General features: G+C 42.9%; 1 protein-coding gene across 1 annotated transcript in view; it reads left to right on the forward strand.

Annotated features, from left to right (window-relative positions):
• LOC147748679 (A.superbus venom factor 1-like) overlaps positions 1–22,530 on the forward strand; it is a 1,557,217-nt gene that overhangs the window by 1,254,628 nt on the left and 280,059 nt on the right. Inside the window, exon 31 of the mRNA XM_086963549.1 lies at positions 20,210–20,269. Within this exon, the coding sequence (XP_086819675.1) occupies positions 20,210–20,269 (60 nt within the window). The remainder of the gene's footprint in view (positions 1–20,209; positions 20,270–22,530) is intronic.

Below are 22,530 nucleotides of genomic sequence, written 5' to 3' on the forward strand. Positions count from 1 at the left end.
TCGGTTTAACCTGTATCTTATTGGGTTCCAACCCTCGAATCAATCCTATTTCCTCCCCTGTGAAATCCCACACTTTCGGAGAGACTGAATCTCTCAAGTCATATGGTAGGTCCTCTAGTGTGAGAACCACAAACAGCTCTGCACACAAGCTCATATTAACCATTGTGAATTCGCCATCATCATCGTTAGTCTGCAACTCCACAACTCTCGGAGTGCATGATATTGTACAATTTAATTTACACAAAAGATCTTGTCCCAATAGACTGACTGGGCTTGAGTAGTCACAACCCACAAATTGATGTTTGTCTCGGAATGGTCCTATTCTCACCGGTACCTTGTTTGTCAATGGATTAGTCATTCTCAGATTGGTAACTTCCACGACTTGGATTGATTGTCCTAAAAGAGATAAATTTGGTACCACCTCTGTTCTTACTGTGGACAGTGCAGCTCCGGTATGTAATAGAAAGGTAACAGGAGGTCCAGTCGCCTCTGCATCTACAAAAGGTCCACTTTGATCTACTTCCAAGGCGGCACTCAAAGTGCACTATCCTTGCACCCCTCCCTGACACTCATGAGGACCTTGAGTTTATTCAAGTTTTATCTTGTATTTCGAAATAAGGCATCTGAGATTATACTGGACTACTTGTGGGTACCCTTGGAGGCTGAGGAATCTGCATTTGCTACTCACAACCTCCCCTATACATGGACCATGGTCTTGTTACAGTATTCAAACCTTCTGTCATCTGTCCCTCTCCCTCATATTGCATTTGATTTGCTGGATTCAATCTACACTCGCGCTTACAATGCCATATTTTGTGACAATAATGGCAAGCGGTGACCTTTTTCTGACTCGCCACCCAATCACCTCCTGTACCAGCATCCATACCTCTTCCTCTTCCTTGCCCAGGTTGGGGTACCATCTGCTGATTCATTCCTCTACCACTACCTCTTCCTCGACCCATCGCTCAACCAACCTCTTGCATCCAATCAGGCCTTTCTGCTATTCTTAACTGTACCAAGATCAGTTTCTTCTTTGTTTTCTTTTGTGCTGCCTCTACCTGTTCACTGCAAGATTTTGCAAAATTTCATCCACAGATTTGTTCTGCCAACAAATGAAGTGGTGCTGTATCATTAAGCTGATATCAGATTTCAATCCTAACACAAACTTCAAAACAAACTGTCCCATGTCTTTCCGCTCAATACTATCCAGTCCACTATGTTGTTTGAAGGCCACCAAAAGTCTCTCATAATAATCAAATACTGATTCTTTTGGATCTTGAGGAGTGCGATCGATTTTAAGCCAATCAACAGTCTGAGGAGGTACTTTAGACTGCAACCAAGTAATCACTTGCTCATATTTCTTCATTACCTCAGGTGAAGGACCATGATTTACCAGATCTCTAGCTGGTTCAGTAGCGGGCCAATCAATAGCAACCTTACATGCTGTCCATAAATATCCTGGTACCACAATGTCAAATAATGTATTCAAATCAATCCACAATACTTTCGATATTTTAACAAACCGACCAATTTGTTTACACCAATCGGCAGCTTTATCTCTCAGCCGAGGAAAAAAATTAGTAAAAGCTGCCAAATCACCCCTGCTCCATGGCACATGTACATATCCTCCATTCTGTACTTCTCTCAGAGGGTAATTCCCCGCTGTTTCTGTCCCTCCACCTGGAGGCGGAGCATCCCCTATCACTTTCTTAGCGCTTTTCGTTTTAGCCCACCTTTCTTCCCATTTATCTAGTTCTCTCCATGGTCTCATTGTTATGATCAAGTCCCTAATTTGTGCCTTTAATCCAGTTGTTCTCTTTTCTTCCAAGTCTTGGTCTGTATAATTCAATCTACAGGTTCCCTGCATCTGTTTTGTCTTGGTCAAATCCACCTCATACCTTTGTGCCAACTTAACCAATGCTTCATGAGCTCGCTTTGCCTTCTTAGTAACATCCTTAGCTACAAATAGCATCTCGCTTGGGTCACATGTTTCAATCCGATTCAATGGCAGTTTTTCTTCTATCACTTCATCTATTTCAACTTTCAATCTCACCACATCTAACAATGATGCCTTCATGGCCACCTGTATAGTTCTCTGACCGCTCTCATTTCCTGATTCTCCATCACAACTTTGTGCCTTCCTTGGGCCTGTACTCTCCTCCAGTCTCAACTCTGGGTGACTCTCTCTGACAACTTCGGCTTCTCCAATGGTAACCCTCACATAAACTCTGTGATTCAAACAGTCCTCTAGAGGCTTCTCGTTTCTGTTCCAGTTTCTCTCTCCATATCATTGACTCCCTCACTGGTGGAATCAACATTCTAATGTCTGACCTAGAATTTGCCAAAACTCCTGTCTGTCTTCGTTCTGGCAGTGGAGTACTAGCTTCCACTGGCATCTGAGCCATACCTGTTCCACTCATTGTAAGAGTCCCTCCAGATATAGTCTCTTCCCCTCGTATCTGCTGTTGACTTTCACCTATCCTCTCTGTCGGGTTATAGATCAAAACCACAGTTCCATAGTAACTGGTACTGTGAAAGAATCAGGTAGCTGCATATTACATGCACTTCGGTCTTGCTCATGGTCTGTGTAGCTTGGCCCTCCAGAGCCTCCTTGAATTCTGATTCCTACCGCCATTCTTCCCTTTTGTTTTTTCCATATCAGACCTGCAATCATAAGGTGGAGGACACTCTGCTAGTAATCTTTCTAGAAAGCTATCATCTGTATCTCTTTCCTCATCTGTCTTACTCTGTCCTCGAGACCCTCCTTCTAGCAGCCTGAACGGATATAATCGTTCTCCCTTCATGGTATCTATTCTCCACCTCTTCAATTGTGCATCCCATCTAGCCTCCTGATATGCCTTCATTGCCTTCTTCATTCTTCCCTGTTAAGCTTATCTTTTCTTTGCCATTGCTGCTCTCATCCAAGCATCTAACACCTCAAATTGTGTTGGTCTGGGCGGAGTTTTCAGAGAAGACATCACTCTTCTCAGCTCATACAACACCTCCATACGAAAGGACCGATAGCGAGGGAAGGCCAACTCTCCCTCTTTCTCTGTCATTGTATGCCAATTTTGAAGCCACACTATGGTATGTGGTCCCAAATTTGTTGCCATATAATGTGCCGGGGTATCTTCTGGCAGCGCCTCTTCTCCCACTCGAGTTACGACCCCTGTATCGCCTCTACACAAATCTCATAAAACCTTAAAACATTTCATCATACAGATTCAATGAATTGCAATCCAAATCTCAATTTTCACCTCCGGATGAACTTCCACCAATCCTAGCGCTGCTTTACACCAACCGACCAATCCCAGCACACCGCGCACTGACCTCACTGCTCACTCCTTGCAGCAGCACACTCGCCTTTACAATTTCACCTCACACCCTCGCTCATGCATTTGCACAACAAGTAACTGTATATCCAAAAATATTAACCAAGTAACTGCTCCTAACACAGTCACAATAACTTACAGTTACATAAAACAAGTAATTGTCGGTCTTCTAAAAGATTAATAGAACACTCTTACAAGAACATTCATCCGCTGTGACCCCCAACCTGCGTTGATCATCCAATCTCTGTAGTTAACCCCCGGTACCTGAGGCTTTCTATGGCGACGTACTCTCACATTCAATCAAAGTTCCCTGTCACAAGTGAATCGTTGATAGCGCTTCACAACACCCACATTTTTTATCAGACAATTACCTCACAGTATTCTTCAAAACAGCAGGGCTATTGCTGCTATTTTGAAGAATACTGTGACGTATAAAGGAAGGATGGATATTGACCTGTGATGAAAATATCTCTATCGCAAGAATAAACAAATTAATTGAAAGAAGACGGATTGGACTTTGATTTTGCTAATACACAAAGAAAAGTGCTTAGGATAACTTTTTTTTTGGTGTAGGACCTGTCTCTTCTGGTCCGTTTTTGTGGGTATGAGTGGCTGCCCACTTCCTTGGAGCACACAATCTGATATTTCTACATGTGACTGTGGAGACTATTGAGAATATAGCACACAGGGTCTTGCCACACTCCCCTTACTTTTAGAAGGAACCCATCCTCTGCTACCATTTGATTGCGCTAGGTTTGTGTTCTCTCTTTCCTTCTTGGCTCAGCTGAATGGTCTTTTATTTACCAGCTAAAAAGGATTAAGGAGAGTAAAACAATTAAAGAATATTCTTTCAAATTTGGTCATGCTTTAAAGAACCACAGACTCCGAATTCCAGTTTTGTGGATTTATTATAATGCCCCAAAAAATTGGATGTATACAAATCGCAATATCAAGGTATAGAGGTACAGAAAAATCAGTACAGAGCTGAGTCTATGAATATACGTCACTGGGCATAAGAGGCATAAGGTAGTAAACTCCAGGATTAGATTACAACAAGGAATGGAGGCCAAACCAAGTTCTTGCATCATTTGAAGAATCTGAAACTTTCCCTACACTATTCTGAAGAGGGACCTACCCATCTTCCTAAATGATATCCCAAAGGTGTCAGTACGTGTTGACTTCCTGAGAAGTACTCACATCAAATGGGTCGGGTAGCTTAACCCTCTGGAGCTTGTTCTAGGATGCTCCTTCTCCAAAATTAGCAGAAGTCTATCTTTCTGTCCCTTCACATCATACAAAAAGACAAGGTTCAGCCCCCCTTCTGATGTCAAATGGTGTGATCATCTATTTGCAACAAATTCAGCTTCTGCAACATTTCTCAGGAACTTTTAATTAATTGTGGTTCTTTTCTTCCAGTGGCGTTGAGGTGCAGATAGGCCAGGCACAGAAAGAGTCCTCCCTTCTCGCCTTTCAGACCTTCTTCAAAGACATTCCGGGTATCAATAACGAGGTCATATTCGATTCCCTGCAGTAGGATGAGAACATACAATTTTCGAGCACAACATGGATTTATTTAATTATCTATTGAACAACCGAGAAGTGTGTGAAACTAAAAACAACTTTCTATTTGGGCCTATCATTCAAAAAATTTAAGCTACTCAGTTGCATTGCACAAATATATAATTTCATCCTGCATATTACACATACAGGAAGCATAAATGTTTTTAAAAATCCTACTTAATGGTGCATATTATAATTTGGTGCTTCTTTAATGCAAATAAGTGCATTGTGATAAACCAAAAACACTGTAACTGATTAGTAATATATGTAAGTGTGTCCAAATCATGAATATAGTGCACCAATACAATTTCGAGTGCTATAAGCGCTTTATCAACAACCTTTGTGTGCCAATGGTTTCACGACCACAGAGGTCAGTGAAAAACCCTAATTACCTACAGAGGTCAGTGAAAAACCCTAATTACCTATTGATTACATAACAATTATTATGGACAAGCTTCTTCATTAATTGGGGACATTTTTAAATAAAGTAAAAACAAATTATCTCAAGGGCTTGAGTGTCCGCCCAGGAAGATTCTCACAAGCAACAGGAAATAGAGGTTCACAGCTGTTGGAATCTAGCGTTCAATAGGTGAGCATATTTCTGGCCCCCTACTTCATTCTCGAATCAGAAAGGTCTAGACCAGGGGTACTCCCAAACATTTCCTCTGGGGCGAAAGCGCACAGTCTGGGGTATCGCCGGGGGCTGCACATATGATTGTAAAGGCGTGGGGGCAGGTGATTCAGGATCAGAGGTTGAGCTAAGCTGAGGCAGGACATGGCATGTTGGGAGTTTGATGGACAAATTCGGCCATGTGGAGTAAAACCATGCATGATATTCACAAAGTTCTTCTTCATTGCGTAATTAGCACAGGGGACTAGCTACAGGAGGACTGAGGATGCTATGAACATTTTCTAAGTAACCACGTGAAGAGACAAGGACTGACTTGGGCCCAGAGGCAGTGTATGCTACTGAATTTAAAGAAATTTAAGTAATCAGCTTAGCCAGGCTAAAAGTAAGATCGCCATAGCAAACCACTCACATCTAAACATAGGACCAGCTAACACACTCAGCCGTCTAGCAACCTGCACACTTAAAGCCTACAACTGTGCTTTGAGCTGCTGCAGTTCACCATTTGATTTATAATGTGTAACATAGCATCTTAGTGTGGGAGCTTTGTGTGTTTGTGAGGTAGGCGTGTGGCCGTGCACAAGGCAGAGTGAAAAGTCACTCAGTCATCTAGAAAATTCAACTTCCCATGTACAGATCATAGGTTATGGACAAGATGCACAGATAATATGCATGTTGGGTGGCAATAACAGACAATATTTAAGTACAAAGAAACAGTAAATATTGCAGTAAGAGTTCTGCTAACACGCAGAGTAAAGCACTTGGATGTAAGAAGCACAACTAAAATCTGTACTTGTCACATATAGCCAAACTTCACCTTTTAAATGTCCATAGGGCACCACATTTTGCATCCCCGCATGCTATGGTCTGGCGAAGCTACAAAAAAATTGCTCCTGCTGGGAACCTGATCACACATGCTGTGTGTGTTCAGTGTCAGTACTGCCAAAGCAGATACCGTCTTTAAATGTTGGCACCGTTTTTACAAATGAATGATGTGCTCCTTGGCATGGATCTAGACGGCCTAACAGGAACCAGATTAAGCCAGTATTCAGACAGTATGAGATGCTCAGCTGTTCACTCTCTCTCATGCACGGTATCCCTTTGTAGCTGTAAGTCTGTCTCTCTCCTATTCTCAATCTTTGTCATACTGTTTACCCCACCCACATGGAATAGGACAACATCCCAGTCTCATATGCACAGCTAATAATGCACCTCATGCACTGTGCTCTGGGCACTCAAACTAAGTGTTTGTCCCAAAGTGCAGCCAATAGAGACAGGTGTTCACTGTGGAATGCCATAGCATCCCCAAGTATGTATTGGCCTTCTTCAAACAGATATAATTTTACAAAGTGCTACCAAGGAGTAGGGGATGTTAGCTTACAGTTATTTAAAGCTTCCATAATCGTACCCAGAGTAGAGATAAAGGTATATGCAATTGGAAACAAAGGTTTGTTTCAAATACTTAGAACTGTGGAACAGCCAAATTGCTTCCACCCTCACTTCATCAATATCCCCCCCCCCCCCCACGGCCCAGGCCTCGCTGTAATCTGGCACCTCCCATCTCCTGCAATCTGGCTAACTTTAAAAAATGAAACTTGGGCTGCAGAACCTCAGTGAGATGTGCTAGTTGCCCTTCTGTACGCATCTTCACGTCAGAGGAGCTCAGGGTGGCTGATGCTGATCCGGTGAGAGGAAATGCTGTGTGCAGCCCATGGGCTGAGGAGAGGTCCTTCCAAATGGAGGGTGATTCCATAGGCGAGGCAGGCAAGCAATGAAGCTAAACACAGGTGGCAAGGAATTGCTGAGGGAGGTCTATTCAGGGCTGGAAAGGAAAGCCAGCAACCTGCATCCATTTCAAAATCCTCCTTTGCGCTGCAAGCTCATGACATCACTGAGCAAGAAATGGGGAGGGGCCCGCATGTGAGCAGGAGAGACACTGATCTTCGGATCATGCTCCTTTGATGCTGTTTCTCCACTGTGAATGCGACCCCCAAGGAACGAACTGGCAGAATAATGGCGGCGGTCTGTGTTTGCTGTTTTCTACACGGGGCCGCATGCAAAGGGCTGGTTGGCCGTAAGTGGCCCACGGGCCGTACTTTGAGTACCAGGGGTCTAGACACATGATTTTTAATACATCTATAATTCTTTCTCTATGCAGGTTATCCACAAGATACCCCTATTTCTTCGTCCTGAGACAGACCTGTGTTTGACGCTCTTAAATAGCCCTTATACTAGGGTTGAAACGTCGACGCATAGCTAGAAGCATAGCAATCCATATAATTAAAACAAAAAGGAAGCAATTCTAGATCATATTGAGACTCCATATATGTTTTCACTCTATTTCTGAATGTATTGTTATAATTATTATTCTGTGCCTAAGTGTAATTTGTTGGAATCGATCTATGTATCTCACACCACACTTCCCCTATATCACTTTGATCTTGTGTATATGTCCTGTATTTAAACCATACACGATTTCTTCATATAAATTTTGAATATATTTTGAATCAACACAATTTGTTTGTGCTTTATAAGTAAGATATGTGTTTAGATAGATGTGTTTCTCTCTTTGCTACATTAGTTGTATAGAAATGTGAAGAAATGTAGATTCAGTTAAGTGTGTTGTGGCAGAACCACTGTATGTTTAACACATTAGTCCCCAGGTTCTGCATGGTACTGGGTATCTAATTGAAGAATACTAATGTAGAGTGGAAGCAAGATGGGCCTGACTTTCAGACAGTGAAGCAAATTAATACATTGGCCTTTAAGTTACTGTGCCTTACCTCCCAAATTGAGAGACACCGTTATTACCTGTATGGAAAGGTACTTATTTAGACCTTGGAGCTGGGTTTAGATTAAGGGAGGTTGAAGATACATGCACATACCTAATTTGTCTAATTTGGAACATTCACATTTGCTAATTTGGGGGATGTTTTCTGATTCCGACAAAATTTCACTAAAGCAGAGATTCCAGAGGACAACCTACCAGAACAAGGCTATTTTTCAATAGCAGACTATTGTCTCACTCCAATATTAATTCTCTGGCAGAAATCGCTTTACCCATTCTTTGTTCTATAAGCCAGTGTTTGCAGTGGTGGCTGGTATTTGAAGGCATGGGGCGGCGGATCGCGGGGTGGTGGTAGAAAGGAATTAAATAAAAAAAATAAATACACTTGCCGGTCTGCCGTCCGCCGTCGCTGCCTCCCCCTCTTGGTCCTCTTCCCCACTTCCAGGGCAGGAAGCAGGATGCACGCAGATCACAGCCTCCCGATAGCCAACCACAACGCGTTGTGATTGTTCTGAGCGCCGTGGATCAGCTCTCAGCCAGTGAATTGGAGGCTGGGCATGTTTCCATGCAGGCTGTATGCAGCCTGCATCGAGAACATGTAAAGTGTGCATGAATGTTTGGCGGGCCCCAGAGGGACGGCTAAACATTCATGCATACTTTAGGGAGTGCAAACCACGCCTACCCTCCCCTGCTCTGTCAGCAGAGCAGCCCGACCCGTCCCGCCTGCAAAGCTGCTGCAACAAGGAAAAAATTAAATGATAATAAGTTAGTTATTATCATTTTATTTTTCCTTTTGTGACACTGCTTAAAAGCAGTGGGGCGAAGCTCCTCCGCCTTAGCAGAGGAGCCCCCACTGAGTGTTTGGTATGTATAACTGTAACATGCAAAGTATTCAAGAAAGGATTCTTACTGTCTTGGCTGACAAAAGGCTAAGTCGACTTGAGCACTTTGATTTGTTTTAAAGAATCTAGACTCTGCCTGATTTGCTTTTGACTTCCAATCTGTCAAGCTACAGAAATAAAAATGTACAAGATTGCAATAAAGTTGCCATGTAAGGCAACTTCCTCTGGACCACAATCCTTACTATGTTACTAATAATTGTGGTGAATATTTTACATAACATTTTTTCTGATGAGCCACTGACAGGGTTGTTACTCAAATAATGTTGACTATGTAAACACATCTAGTTATCTTACACATGACAACACATATCTGGGTATTATTACACTCTATTTGGTTAGTAAACTGCACAGTGGTTGAAAACCTATTTACATAGTTAACTCATTCATATGTTTTTAATATACATCCATCATGCATTCATGCATTTAACTAACTTTTCTTACAACGTACAGCCAAGCAAAAAGGTTAAGTGGGATCCTCTTAGCATATAACTGAATGCGCTTGAGGCATTAATATGTTGCAGTATACCAATATCCAAAGTCAAGTTGAATTATCTGAGGCTATGTTTGCTAAACCATGTTCCATTCTTCCTGTGAAATTTAAAGAATTGGTTGATGTTTTTCTGGCGGACCATTAGACAGCCTATTAAAACAAAAGGCTTAGCACTACGTCTCCATAAATTAGTGTAACCCAGTACCTTCTTAATACTCAACACACACCACGGTTAAATGTACACCAAAGTAGCAAATTACTATAATCTAAAAAGATTCTATAAAACAAAACTTGACCAGCATTTATGGCCCCCTGACCGCTCAGCCTGTTAGCAATGTACATTGTGGGCTGATGCATCACTGATGCTCCAAATCAGCTTGAGAATTTAAACAGTGGGCAGAGCCAAGGTAAATGGCACCTAATTAGTCCCTGTTGGCGTGGACAATGCTTCCTCTGAGCCCTTGGACAGCTTAGGTGATCCTTCGACTGTTACGTAGTAAGCTTTCAAATACTGTGCACTTGTGCAGAACGGATAAATACTTTCATACAAATACCTGAAGCCATACACCTGAACGCAATAGCCATTCCACTTGTCACAACTTTTTTAGTTGGCTCCACCACAGTGATTGTTGGGAAATCTCAGGCTTACACTCCTCAGCCTTGTTTGACTGAATGTATTGGTAAAGGAAATGCCCCTGTGTAGGAAGCTGGACTTCTTTGTAGATGTCCCCCCACTTTTTGCCCCCATTTGAACTGCTAGTATGCTAACCAGACTACAGTGCCAGTGTTCTTTCTCTTAAAAACGAAATATCTAATTGTAACCAAACTTGCAGGGACTTTAGCACTCATGTAAGTCCCTAGTAAATGGCACCCCTGGTACCTAGGGTGTGGGTAGTAAAGAGGGCCACCAAGGGCTGCAGCATTTCTTATGCCACCATAAGGAACGTATACAAAAATCACATGCAGCCTGTCACTGCAGAATGCGTGAGAGGGTGCAAGCCCTTCTGAAAGCACAACATTGCACACTGGCGCAGGATGGAGTTCTTAGAGAAAAAGCTACTGGATAACGAAGGGATCCAGATCAGAGAGTTAAAAATACCTTGCAGTTCCCCGGGGTGATACCTTTATTAGGCATGTATGATTAAAAGTCAAGGTGAGATGGTTGTTGAGAACAATGACTCACACCGTCCCTATACTAAGGCCAGCATGTTGCTGCCCTACTAAATAGCCATAGCAGGTCTGAGGCATTCTTCAGTACCAAGTCTCCCTAAATTTCTCCTATCAGCCACTATGCCTAGTATTGTGAAGTCAAAGAGAAGACACACAAGAGTAATGATACACTCAGGTGAGTCCAACCTGAGTGGAACAGAAAAACTATTAACCTATAACCCGCTCCTCCGAAATGCCCCTCCAATGTGGCGTGCCTCAGGGCTCCTCCCTGAGTCCCACTTTATTTAATATCTATATGTCCACATTGGAGGAGGTTATCATCCCTTTCGGAGTGAGCGTCGTCAGCTACGCCGACGACACTCAACTAGTGGTGTCTCTGTCCCATCCCAAGCAACAGAAAGCTGATCTGTTCAACTGCCTTACGCAGGTCCATCATTGGATGAACAGATCAGCCCTTAAACTCAACGGGACAAAAACCGAGGTCCTTATACTAGGCCCGGAAGGAGCCTCACTTCCCCTGGACAGCTGGCCAGCCTGTTTGGGTCCACCCCCAGATCCTAAAAAAGAGGTGAAAAGTTTGGGTGTATGGATCGATGCCGATCTCTCCTTCACCTCACAAGCAAAGAAGGTGGCAGGGACCTGCTTTGGCCTCTTAAAATCTATGAGGAAAGTTCTGCCCCTTCTCCCCCCTAAATCCCAAAAACTTCTAGTCCAAGGTCTCATTATATCGAGACTGGACTATAGCAATGTGATTTACCTGGGTGCCCCCGAAGCGACCCTCACCAAACTACAGAGAATTCAGAACACGGCCGCCCGGATCATCACTAACACCCCGGCCAGATCATCTGCCAAGCCCGTTCTTAAACTCCTCCATTGGCTCCCCATAAGGGAGAGAGTCAAATTCAAAGCCCTATGCCTTGTTCACAAAACGCTGCAGAATCAAGGCCCTCCTGTTCTCAGTAACATTATCACTCCCTATAGGAACTCTAGGTCCCTCCGCTCCAATGCAGAAAACTTCTCCAACATCCCTAGATTCAGGAAAACCCGAGCAGGAGGAAGACGTTTCTCAGTACAAGCCTCCCGCCTTTGGAACTCACTTCCCCGTAATCTACGTCTTGAACCTCAATACCTGCGCTTCAGGAAACTGTTAAAAACTCATCTTTTTCCCTAAAGTCTGTACTCCCCCTCCCCTCTTTTCTGCTTCAAGTTCCCCCCTTCTTCCCTTGTCCTTCTCAGGCTCTTGCTCCGTTAACCTGGGGAATTCATGGTTCTTTAGCGCTGGGATACCCCCGGGTGACTATCGCGCTTTATAAAAATAAATAATAATAATAATAATAATATTGAAAAGAACAAAGAAACACTTTTGTTAAAACATTTCCTAGATAGATACTGTAGCAAATAAAGGTCTTTAAATCCCGTATGATATGATAGGTTTGATTTATTGAAGTTTAATTCCAGGTTGAGATAATAATAAAGATATAAGTAGATGTAAATATAAACCCCACCAAAAGCAGTTCTTCTGTCGCTCAGCCTGCCTGCCATCAACTGCCTCTCCACACACCAGTCAGGTACCAAACATTCTAAGATGACATCAAACATTCTACCAGATACAGTGGCTAGGCAATGGGGAAATCCAAGCAAGGGAAATGCAAGACATAAGCCAGATGTAAGACACCCCCCTTCCTTAGAAAACAACAAACTGAAGTTAAGAAAATATATATACAAATCAAAAAACACAACGCAATATGAAAGGAAGACATTACATTTCATTCTTAAATATTTGACATTTGAAAAAAATAATAACAATTGCATTTTTCAAATATAATCACAATTGCAATATGATAACAATTGCATTTCAAATATAATCACAATTACAATATAATAAAATTTCATTCTCAAATATAACAACAATTGCACTCACAAAAAATAATGACAAAATATAACAACAATTGCACTCACAAAAAATAATGACAATTGCATTCTCAAATATAATGACCCCATCCCCCTCCCTGGGGAAAATCAAAATAAACCATGCTGCCCCACAGTGGCACATCACTAACACATTCCATGAAATAAGAAGCACATTTTCCTGTAATCCAGCATTGGGACACACAGGTCCCTAAACCTCTTAAATAAAATTAAAGAACACTGCTCCCATAACCTGGGATATAATATGTACTCCTCTAAAACCTTAGAGCACTTGCGTGGTTCATATCAGCCAAATAGAATAACCTGCGGCTCTTAACAACCATAAACAATTGAACTCCTCAGAGTTCATATCAAGAAAATTGAGCAATCTACAGTTCTTCACAAAATTAAACAATTGAACTCCTCAGAGTTCATATCAAGAAAATTGAGCAACCTACGGCTCTTCACAACCTAAAACTAGAAAAATGGAGCGCCTCAAAATGAGCACCGAAGTAGCTCCCCCAAAAGTACATATTCAAAATGTCCAAACACAGGAACAACTAATCATCAGAAAATTCAACATAGAAATGAACACCTCAAAACTATTTGAGCACACACGTGGTTCAAACAAGTATATCAGTATCAACAGTTCAGCAAGTATCATGAGAAAAATAACATGTATATCAGTATCAACACTTCAGCAAATATCATGAGAAATAAACAAATTGAGCACCCCAACAAAAGTTGAGCACACAAGTGGCTCAAATCAATAAAAGTAAACCAACACAAATTGAGCGCCCCAACAAAAGTTGAGCACATAAGTGGCTCAATCCAATAAAATTAAACAACACAACACCATTCATAAATAAGAAGTAGAGATACGTAAAAGTAACATAGACATCACCAACACTGTGAATTATGTTATCAACAATAGAATAGGCAAGATGGTAAATATGAATAGTAAAACATATTGAACAGTTTCCAAAATAAGAAATTAAAACAACAAAAGTAGTCACCGTAGTCTGAATGTTGAAGTGACAGCAAAGTATCCCGGTGAATTAAGACTGTAGATAATGACACTGAGTTCCCAAGATGTCTAATGCTTTCTACTCCGATCAATTAGTCCAGGAATGTCACACACAACGGTAGAAAGCTTGCGCTCTCAGACTATTTTAATGAAGATGTCAATGTCTCCAAAAGTAAATTCATCTGTTCAGTCATCAGTGAGTTTTTTCCAAATCTAACTCAATTGACATTCCGAAGTGTGTACAGAAGGCATCTCCGCCCCTTTCCTGTTAACTTTATTGACATCCAGAAGCGTGAACAACAGGCATCTTCACAGCAGTGAAAACTTAACTCTCTAAAATAGCGTCACGTTGTCACGTATCCACCGGATGGTTCACGGTGAAGGCGTGCCGAAAAGAAACAACCGGACAGTGGCAGCATCGGCAAGTTTGACGTCACAGCAGGATCAGAACGTGAGGTGGAATGTGAGGCGAAAGAATCACTAACTCCCCGATGCCTTTCAAATACGTCATCAATTGTATGGTAGCAGGGACTGAGAGAAGATCGCTGCTGGCCATCCGACGACCAACCTTCATCTCCACCTAAGATGGTGAGTGTACAATTTTAGGCAAAGACAGTTACTCTGCACACACGCGCTTCCCCAAAACTCCTCAGGGGTGCGAAGTTCACCAAAAACATGAAGTTCCTCCTCGCATAAATAACTGGACTTGTAGTCAGGATACATTCTCAGCAAAATAAAGCTTTCTTTATTCCAGTATCCAGTAGGTGGCAGCAATAACCTTCAATTCACAGTAGCTTCCGTAAAACTTCACAAATGTCAGTGCTAATGTCCCACGCAGGCCAAACATAAAGACTTGTCGTTAATAATTTCTCTAGATTAGTGCAGGAAATCAGCTTGCAGAACCGGTGCAGTGTGGCAGACCATAAATACACTCCTTTCTATTGAATACTAGAAGCAGCCTCTCTCCAAAGGTGTGCGTTTATTCCACAAAACCAAAAGTCAGCTCCCATATCAGGCTGAAATAACGAACAGCAAAGTGACAAACTTGTCATCCAAGTCATGTGTTTGAAACCGGCTCAATGACACATTAGTAAGCAGGTCTCCTTAATCCAATTGAGTCAAGCCAAGCCAATATAGTCTAAATCATGCAGCAAGAACTCAAACACCCTGGGATAGCAGGCTGTCCAGATGACTGGGGACACTGGTGGGGCTAACCAGGGCGTTTCTGTTAATTTACCTTTTCCTTTCCAGCTTAAAGTAGTTCCTTAGTTGCAGTAGTAATTCATTAAATCAGTCTTCTTTCCACGCATAAGTTCTGTTCTGTACCTCGTCGCCAATTTGTAGCAAATAAAGGTCTTTAAATCCAGTATGATATGATAGGTTTGATTTATTGAAGTTTAATTCCAGGTTGAGATAATAATAAAGATATAAGTAGATGTAAATATAAACCCCACCAGGAGCAGTTCTTCTGTCGCTCAGCCTGCCTGCCATCAACTGCCTCTCCACACACCAGTCAGGTACCAAACATTCTAAGATGACATCAAACATTCTACCAGATACAGTGGCTAGGCAATGGGGAAATCCAAGCAAGGGAAATGCAAGACATAAGCCAGATGTAACAGATACACTTGGAAATTGTGATGTGGGCATACATGTGACACTGCACAGCACGCCACTGCATACTTAACACACATAGTATGTGACACAATCACATGCAAGGATGACGCGAATGCACTGTGCACATTATTTTTTTGATAATCAATTTGATTGATTTTATAAAAGATAGCAAAGAAAAACAATACCAGCTCTTAGTACATTTGCGAGTGTAAAAAATTGACGAGAGATTAATACTCAGCATGTAGTGTCCAACATATGAGCAGAAATTAACAGTGTCTTTGCCTAAGTCCATAAGTGGTCTTCCGGGATGTTCAATCATCTACCATCCTGATCCACTTGCTCCACACTCTCCAAATCTTCCTCGGGCAGCCTCTAGCCGCATACTTGGGACGCTTCTGCGCAGCGCACCAATCCAGCCCCCGGCGCCAATGTGCAATTGTGGGAGCAGTCGAGCTCAGCCAGTTGGCCGCAATATCTCTCTTGGCCACCATCAGAGCTGTGTTTGAACAAAGCTTCTAAGTGCTGGAGCCATCCAGCCCCTTGGTAATACCCAGGCGTACTTTCATCGGACTAAGGGGGATCTCCCAAACCAGAACCTCTGTGAGTTCCCCTGTTACTGACTCCCAATAGCGCGTAATTGTAGGGCAGAGCCATACCATGTGATAAAAGTCAGCCTGGGAGTATCCTCAGTAGGGACAGGATGCATCAGGTCGGAATCCAGCGCTGTGAAGACACAATGGTGTGAAGTAGGCAGCATGTAGGTAGTATATTTGAACTAGTCGGAACCGCGCCGAGGCTGTGACCATTTTGCTATCAGTGCGTCCTTCCAATCAGCGTCGTCTTGGGATCCAAGCCAACCCTCTTATTTGCCCCCGAAAAGGGGTAGAGAGTTGAGGGTGTTATTCATGAGGGAGCGATAGATGAGGAGATCCCCCCTTTTACCAAATTGGCAGTCATGCACTGGGCTTCAGGTGGACTATATTCGGGTAAGGAGGACCCCTCTGAGATGTGAGCGTTGAGGGTATGGTGCAGCTGCAGGTGGAGGTAAAACTGAGAGGCATGGATTTTAGTACCGAGTTTGTAGATCCGGGAAAGCGCATATGTGGTTCCCACCCCAGACATCCCCAAGCTGTGAAATCCCAATGAGATTCCAAGCTCAAAAGCCAGAGAGAGTGGCAATGTCCCTGAGCCACGTTCCGCACCACAGTGGGGTATATCGGGCTCATTTGTCTGACCAGTGGGTGTGGTGCATGGAGGCTCGCCAGGCCAGAAGCACTGCACGCGCGACCTCAGGCAGAGGAGTTAACGTTCCCATATAGCATCCCCGGAATGTTGGAGAAACCCAAGTTATGTAGCTCTAGGTAGTATGCCGGGTCCGACCAGCCACCATTAAACCAGTCATGCACGGTAAGAAGCTGAGTCGCCAGATAATATAGATATAGGTTTGTCATTCCCAGACCACGACCAAAGGGTGGGATCCGGCACTGGGTGAGGGCCAGCCTCGGTCTCCAACCTCCCCATGAAAATGTGGTGGCCAAGCCGTCCATCTCCCTGAACCATGAACGTGAGAAGGAGATGGATGTGTTCTGAAGCATGTAGAGAAATCTTGGCAGAACCATCATTTTAAAAAGGGCTATTCTGCCCACAGGGTTCAGTGGGAGTGTTTTCCATTTAAGAAGGTCAGCACGAACCTGTTTCACTAGAAGAGTGATGTTGAGAGACCATGCGAGGTCGGGAAGGAGGGACACCCAAATACCCAGATGCTTGAACGACTGCCGCTGAAGGGGAATCGACGACTGCCAATCAAAGCACTCACTCGAAAGATGAAGAAGGACCAGGACCTATTCACATTATTATGTTGCTGATCAAAAGTACTCAAAAATTCTGACATACTATAACCACTTCCTAAACGTTATCTGTTGGGTATTATCCTTTAGGGGATACCGACTCCCTGGTAAAGATCGGCAGTCCACACATAATAAAGGTATACCGCCGAGGAGCCACAAGATATTTTTAGCTCTCTGATATGGATCCCGCTGTTATCCAGTAGTTTTTATTCTTAGAACTCCTTCCTGCTCTGAGTCCAAGAGAAAGCCACGTCTGCCCTGGAGGCAATTTCTAAAGCATGGCACATACATGTGTGAGACATATCTACATGAGCAAATATGCCCTTGTGATATCTGGTTCTATTACTAGATATTGCAAGTGGACAGGGATGCCATCTTAAGTATGTGTACTGGGCACTGGTCATTACGAGTTCCAAAGCTACATAATGGCTGCACTGAAAATAATGGTGTTTGGTATCAAACAGCTCATGTTAATAAATCCACATTGATGCCAGTGTTGATTTTTATTATGACATACACCCACAGGGCACCTTTGAGGTGCCCCCTGAAAACCTACCTGTCCTCTAGTGTGCTAGCTAACTAGTATCAGCCAGCCTGCCACCACAGATGAATTTCTGACCCCCTGGAGTGAGAGCTAGCACTCTCAGAGAACAGGAACAGTACCAGCTCTGGAAGAAGGTGTCCCTCCAGCAGGATGGCTAGTGATTTAGCATATCAAGGCCAGGGGCTCAAAGCCCCTGGCTCCATCGATTTGTTTGACCCCAGCTTCCCCCAGACCTGGGAAATACCACCCCCTGCCCTGGAGCCCATGTGGCACCAGGGAGGAAAATTAGCTAGTCTGAGGCATATCACACTTACAGGATAAACACACCCCTATGGTGTGAAGCCTACAGTGGACAGTCAAAGAAGGGTTTCACCATCTTGTTTTTTGTGAAACTAGGAACTCTGGGACAGGGTTATGCCCGCTCCCTACAGGAAGTGGTCATATAGGGAGTGTAGTGACCCCAAGGGTAAGTAACCCATTGGCTACTACCCTTCACTACCCTTAACTCAAATAAATTGAGTATTTAGATGGCCCTCTGACACCAGAAAAATAGATCAAGTCAAGACTGGGAACCAAGGAAGACAAAGAAGGACCAACAGAGCAAGAACAGAAGACCTGCACCAAAGATTGGCGCGAAACCCTACCATTTTCCTTGCACTTTGTCAATCGCCAAGGAATGACTTACAAATGAGATGGACACCCTCCCCAAATTTTGGAGGACAATCCAGCACCTGAACAACCGGGAAAGATTTCCCTAGAAGTGGAGGAGCCACTTCCCTGTATCTGCAGGCACTGATTGTAATGTCCGGTTAACTGGCATGCTGACCACCGGACGCTCCCTCAGATGCAGCAGCCATGCAAGAGGTCACTGTGCTCCAGGAGGTCCGATCCATCTCCCCACCAAGTTTGAAGATACCAGGACTCCCAGGAGCCACCCTGCACCAATACCTGGAGTACCAACCCCTTACAGCTAACAAGGCTTGTTTAGTGTCCAGCCCGGACACCAACACCGCCAAGAGCAACCTACCAATGTGAAACTTCAGGATGAACAAGGGCATTATCGAGAGTGGCCCTGTTACTGTGTTTGTAACCCCTCACCTGGTCGACCCCAGGAAGTGAGAGCCTCTGACAGTGTGAACCCGCCGGACAAAACACCTATGCACCCAAGCCCACCAGCCCAAGTCCACAGAAACCAGTATGTCCCTGTACCCAGAGACACTCAAGAGCCGAGTCCCTCATTGGGTTCTGCCGGACTGCCCCCCAGTCTCCGCTTGCAGCATCTTTTCCACGGGTACTTTTCGTATGGACTTTAGCGGTTGTGTTTGAGGCTACCCTTGTGACCAGCACCTCTGCACCCAAACACATCAAGGCGTGTAGGCCAAAACTGCTGGTGGTGCTAAGGACCGTGGCCCAAACTTACCTTAAGGGCAGAAGATCAGTTGTGTGAATCGATTGCAAGTGACCCTTTACATGAATGTTTCTTCCATAGGATAATTTTACTGCATTCGAGGCTCATGCCTCAAATCTGATAGCTGTCATATTCTACTGTTTCTGCTAAAGCATTTGATAACTTCGAAAGTACTTACCTGATACTGAAGTTTTTGGTGTCTAAATATATATTAAAATAATATTATTATTTTTTCTAAATTGTTCCTTGAGTTTCTTCTTGCGTGTGTGTCTCATTTATTGTCTCTGTGTGGTCAACAAATGTTTAACACTACCCTCTGATAAACCTAAACTGCTCACCCACACCACAACAAAAGAGAGCATTTGGGATTATTAGTTTTAGCCCTGCAAGCCAATAAGGGTCGTCTGGACTTTCTACATAGTGTACCTCGTTTTTACATACAACATGAAAAGCCAGTTTCCTATACCCTGAATATTTGAGTCTGCTAAAGTTGACATAGAAGCACAGCAGCAAGAACATCACCTGAAAACTGGATGTTATCACTGGCATTTCAAAACCAAATACATTCATCTCTGGACCAGAATATCATTCTAATTCAGCAGCATACTTTCCTCAGAGGTTGTAAATAAATGGCCAAATACAGGTTAGTTGCCCACAAGTGCTATTCTAATTCAAGATAATAAATCAAAACTATTATTTTAGGGCAACTTATAAGGCACCAGATGCCACTGTGGTCAGTGTTCAATGCTTACTATCTCCTACCTTGCCATCAAATATTCAAAATGTACTAAAAGTAGCCTCAGTCAGTTCACAGTCCAGTCATTGCACTTACTTGTGTATGCTTACCAGCTCACTGCTTTCTACAAGGAATTCTTAGATATGGGTCAGCAGTTATAAAGGCCTTGTGTTTTGAAAGGTTTAAAAATAGTGATTATGATCTGATGGACAATGAATAAGTAGAAACATTTAACAATTAATTTCTTTACAGATCAAAGTGAACTACGATTTCAAGGTTGAGGCGAAGGGTGCTGGACAAGGAACTTTAACAGTAAGTCCAAACCAAAAAATTCTGTAATAATTCTATCATGGTAGCCCATCCTCCAAAATCGTATTAAAAATGGGTTGTTCATTGTGCATCTCCATGAATGGTTTACACTATGCTGTTCCTTCATGTGCATTAGTTATAAACATAGCTATTCAAGCAGATTCACAGCACATTCTCTTAGCACTGGCCCATAGAGTGAAGCACTGAAGATCCCAATGATGATCCAGGTCTGGAAGATGTGGATCTGCTTCGGTGGATACATGGGGTTTGACCTTTCCACTGAAGTCATAAACTTCTGAATCTGCGTTTATTAGTCCACTTACTCCAAATAGCATGTTTTATTTAGCAGTGTAAATACAGGTGGCCTAATAAAACATTATTTGTAACCGTACTACTAATGAACCCACGGACACACATTTATTACTGCACTGCAAAGATGAAATTCCAGCTTATTACCACAGAAGAGCAACATTCACAGGACAAAATGCTTTTTTACTGCCTCACATATTGCAGGTTCATTGATTTACTCATGGAAGCCACTCTTCTAATATTCACAAGATCTCTGTGCACAACTTTCATCCCCTGCATGTTGGATTTTGCTGAATACCATTGTTTTAAAACAGATTCAATTAAACCTAAATAGATATGTGCAGAGACCATACATGCAGATGTGCAGAGTGCAATATACTATTTAACAGAAGTGATGACCAACTCAAATGTTTACTTTCAGAAAGTCATGGCCACTCTCCACACTCACCAATAGTAAAAAGAAATTCACCACCAGGGATGGCTTCTCCACTTTGGCGTAGGGGCATTGCCCCACTGCTTTTAAGCAGTGAAAAACATAAAATGACAATAACTTGGAGTTATTGTGATGTTATGTTTGTGTCCTGCTGCTTTGCAGGGAGCGAGTGGGTGAGGCTGCTCTGCTCTCCGAGCAGGGCAGGGGAGGAGTGGTTTGCACATTCTAAAGTGTGTAATGATGGTTTGGTCGGCCCTCTCGAGCCGCCCAAACCAGTCATGCACAATTCCCTGTTCTACATGCAGGCTGCATTAACACAAGCATGGAGAACATGCCCACCCCTCCAGCCCCTGGCTGAGCAGTGTGTCATGGCGCTCAGACCAATCACAACGCTGCTTAATTCCTGTTCCTGTCGGAGGCAGGAGAGCAGGAGTAAAGAAGACGCGGAGCCGACCTCTCAATATGTTTTTTATTTCCGAACCCCACCCCGCGTGAAAACCAGCCCCCACCCAACCCCCCGAACCGCAAGCCAAGCCGGCCGCGACAGCTCACCACTCTACCATGCACTGTGTTCTGACAAATGATGTGATTGGGATGTCATAAGTGTTGTTATGAATGCTACAATTTCAGATGGTATAGGTGATTTAATATGAAAGGGTATAAGCAGTGCTTGGAGATGGCATGGGTTATAGTTAATGTAGTGTGGCTACCGAGCTCACAATACTGTGTATTGCGGTGCTCCAGTTGCAATATTTTGAAGGTGGTGCATAAATTATAAATTAAAGGTATAACTCTAACTTTAGTCTTTATAATGTTTGTGGAGTTTAAGTTTGTTTGAATAGAAAGAATAATTAAAGAGTAATTTAAAGGTGGTGTGTAAATTATAATTTTAAGGTATAACAATAACTATAGTTTTTGAATTTGTTATGTTTGGGTACTTTAAATTTGGTTTGTGAAAAGTAAATAAAGTTTTCCTAACTATAACTAACCTTTGTTTTTTTTCATAGAATCTCCATGTTTTAATATATATATATATATATTCAATATATTTGATTTCCTTCCCGTATATATATATATATTAAAACATGGAAATTCTAAGAAAAAAAACCAGCCCCCTATTATGGAAACACACTGGGGAGATGCGGTAGCCACAAATCACCTCAGCTGACACGGCCTCTGAGGAGATGCAAACAGCGGCATCGAAATGCTTCAGGACATGGACTTCAAAGGGATGTTAAGCTGCATGCTTGTTTTAAATAGAGTTGTTACTCACCTGCAGTGCTGTGCGGCCTCAAGCTTCTGGGAGTTTTTGGTTTTATATATATATATATATATATTTATATATTACCTACTGGCGGTCGCCAGTAGGTAGTTATAGTTAGGATTTTTTTTAATGTTAAATCTCAAAATTCTATTTGGAATAACTTTGGCGCCGGTTGACGAATCTGACTGGAAATGTCCTCAAAATGGCCTTGCGGCGTTCCGGTCCTTCCCTGAAAGTTTGGGGGGGATTCGTCAATCG

The sequence above is a fragment of the Lissotriton vulgaris genome, chromosome 1_1 (genome assembly GCF_964263255.1).
Source record: "Lissotriton vulgaris chromosome 1_1, aLisVul1.2, whole genome shotgun sequence".
Taxonomy (NCBI): domain Eukaryota; kingdom Metazoa; phylum Chordata; class Amphibia; order Caudata; family Salamandridae; genus Lissotriton; species Lissotriton vulgaris.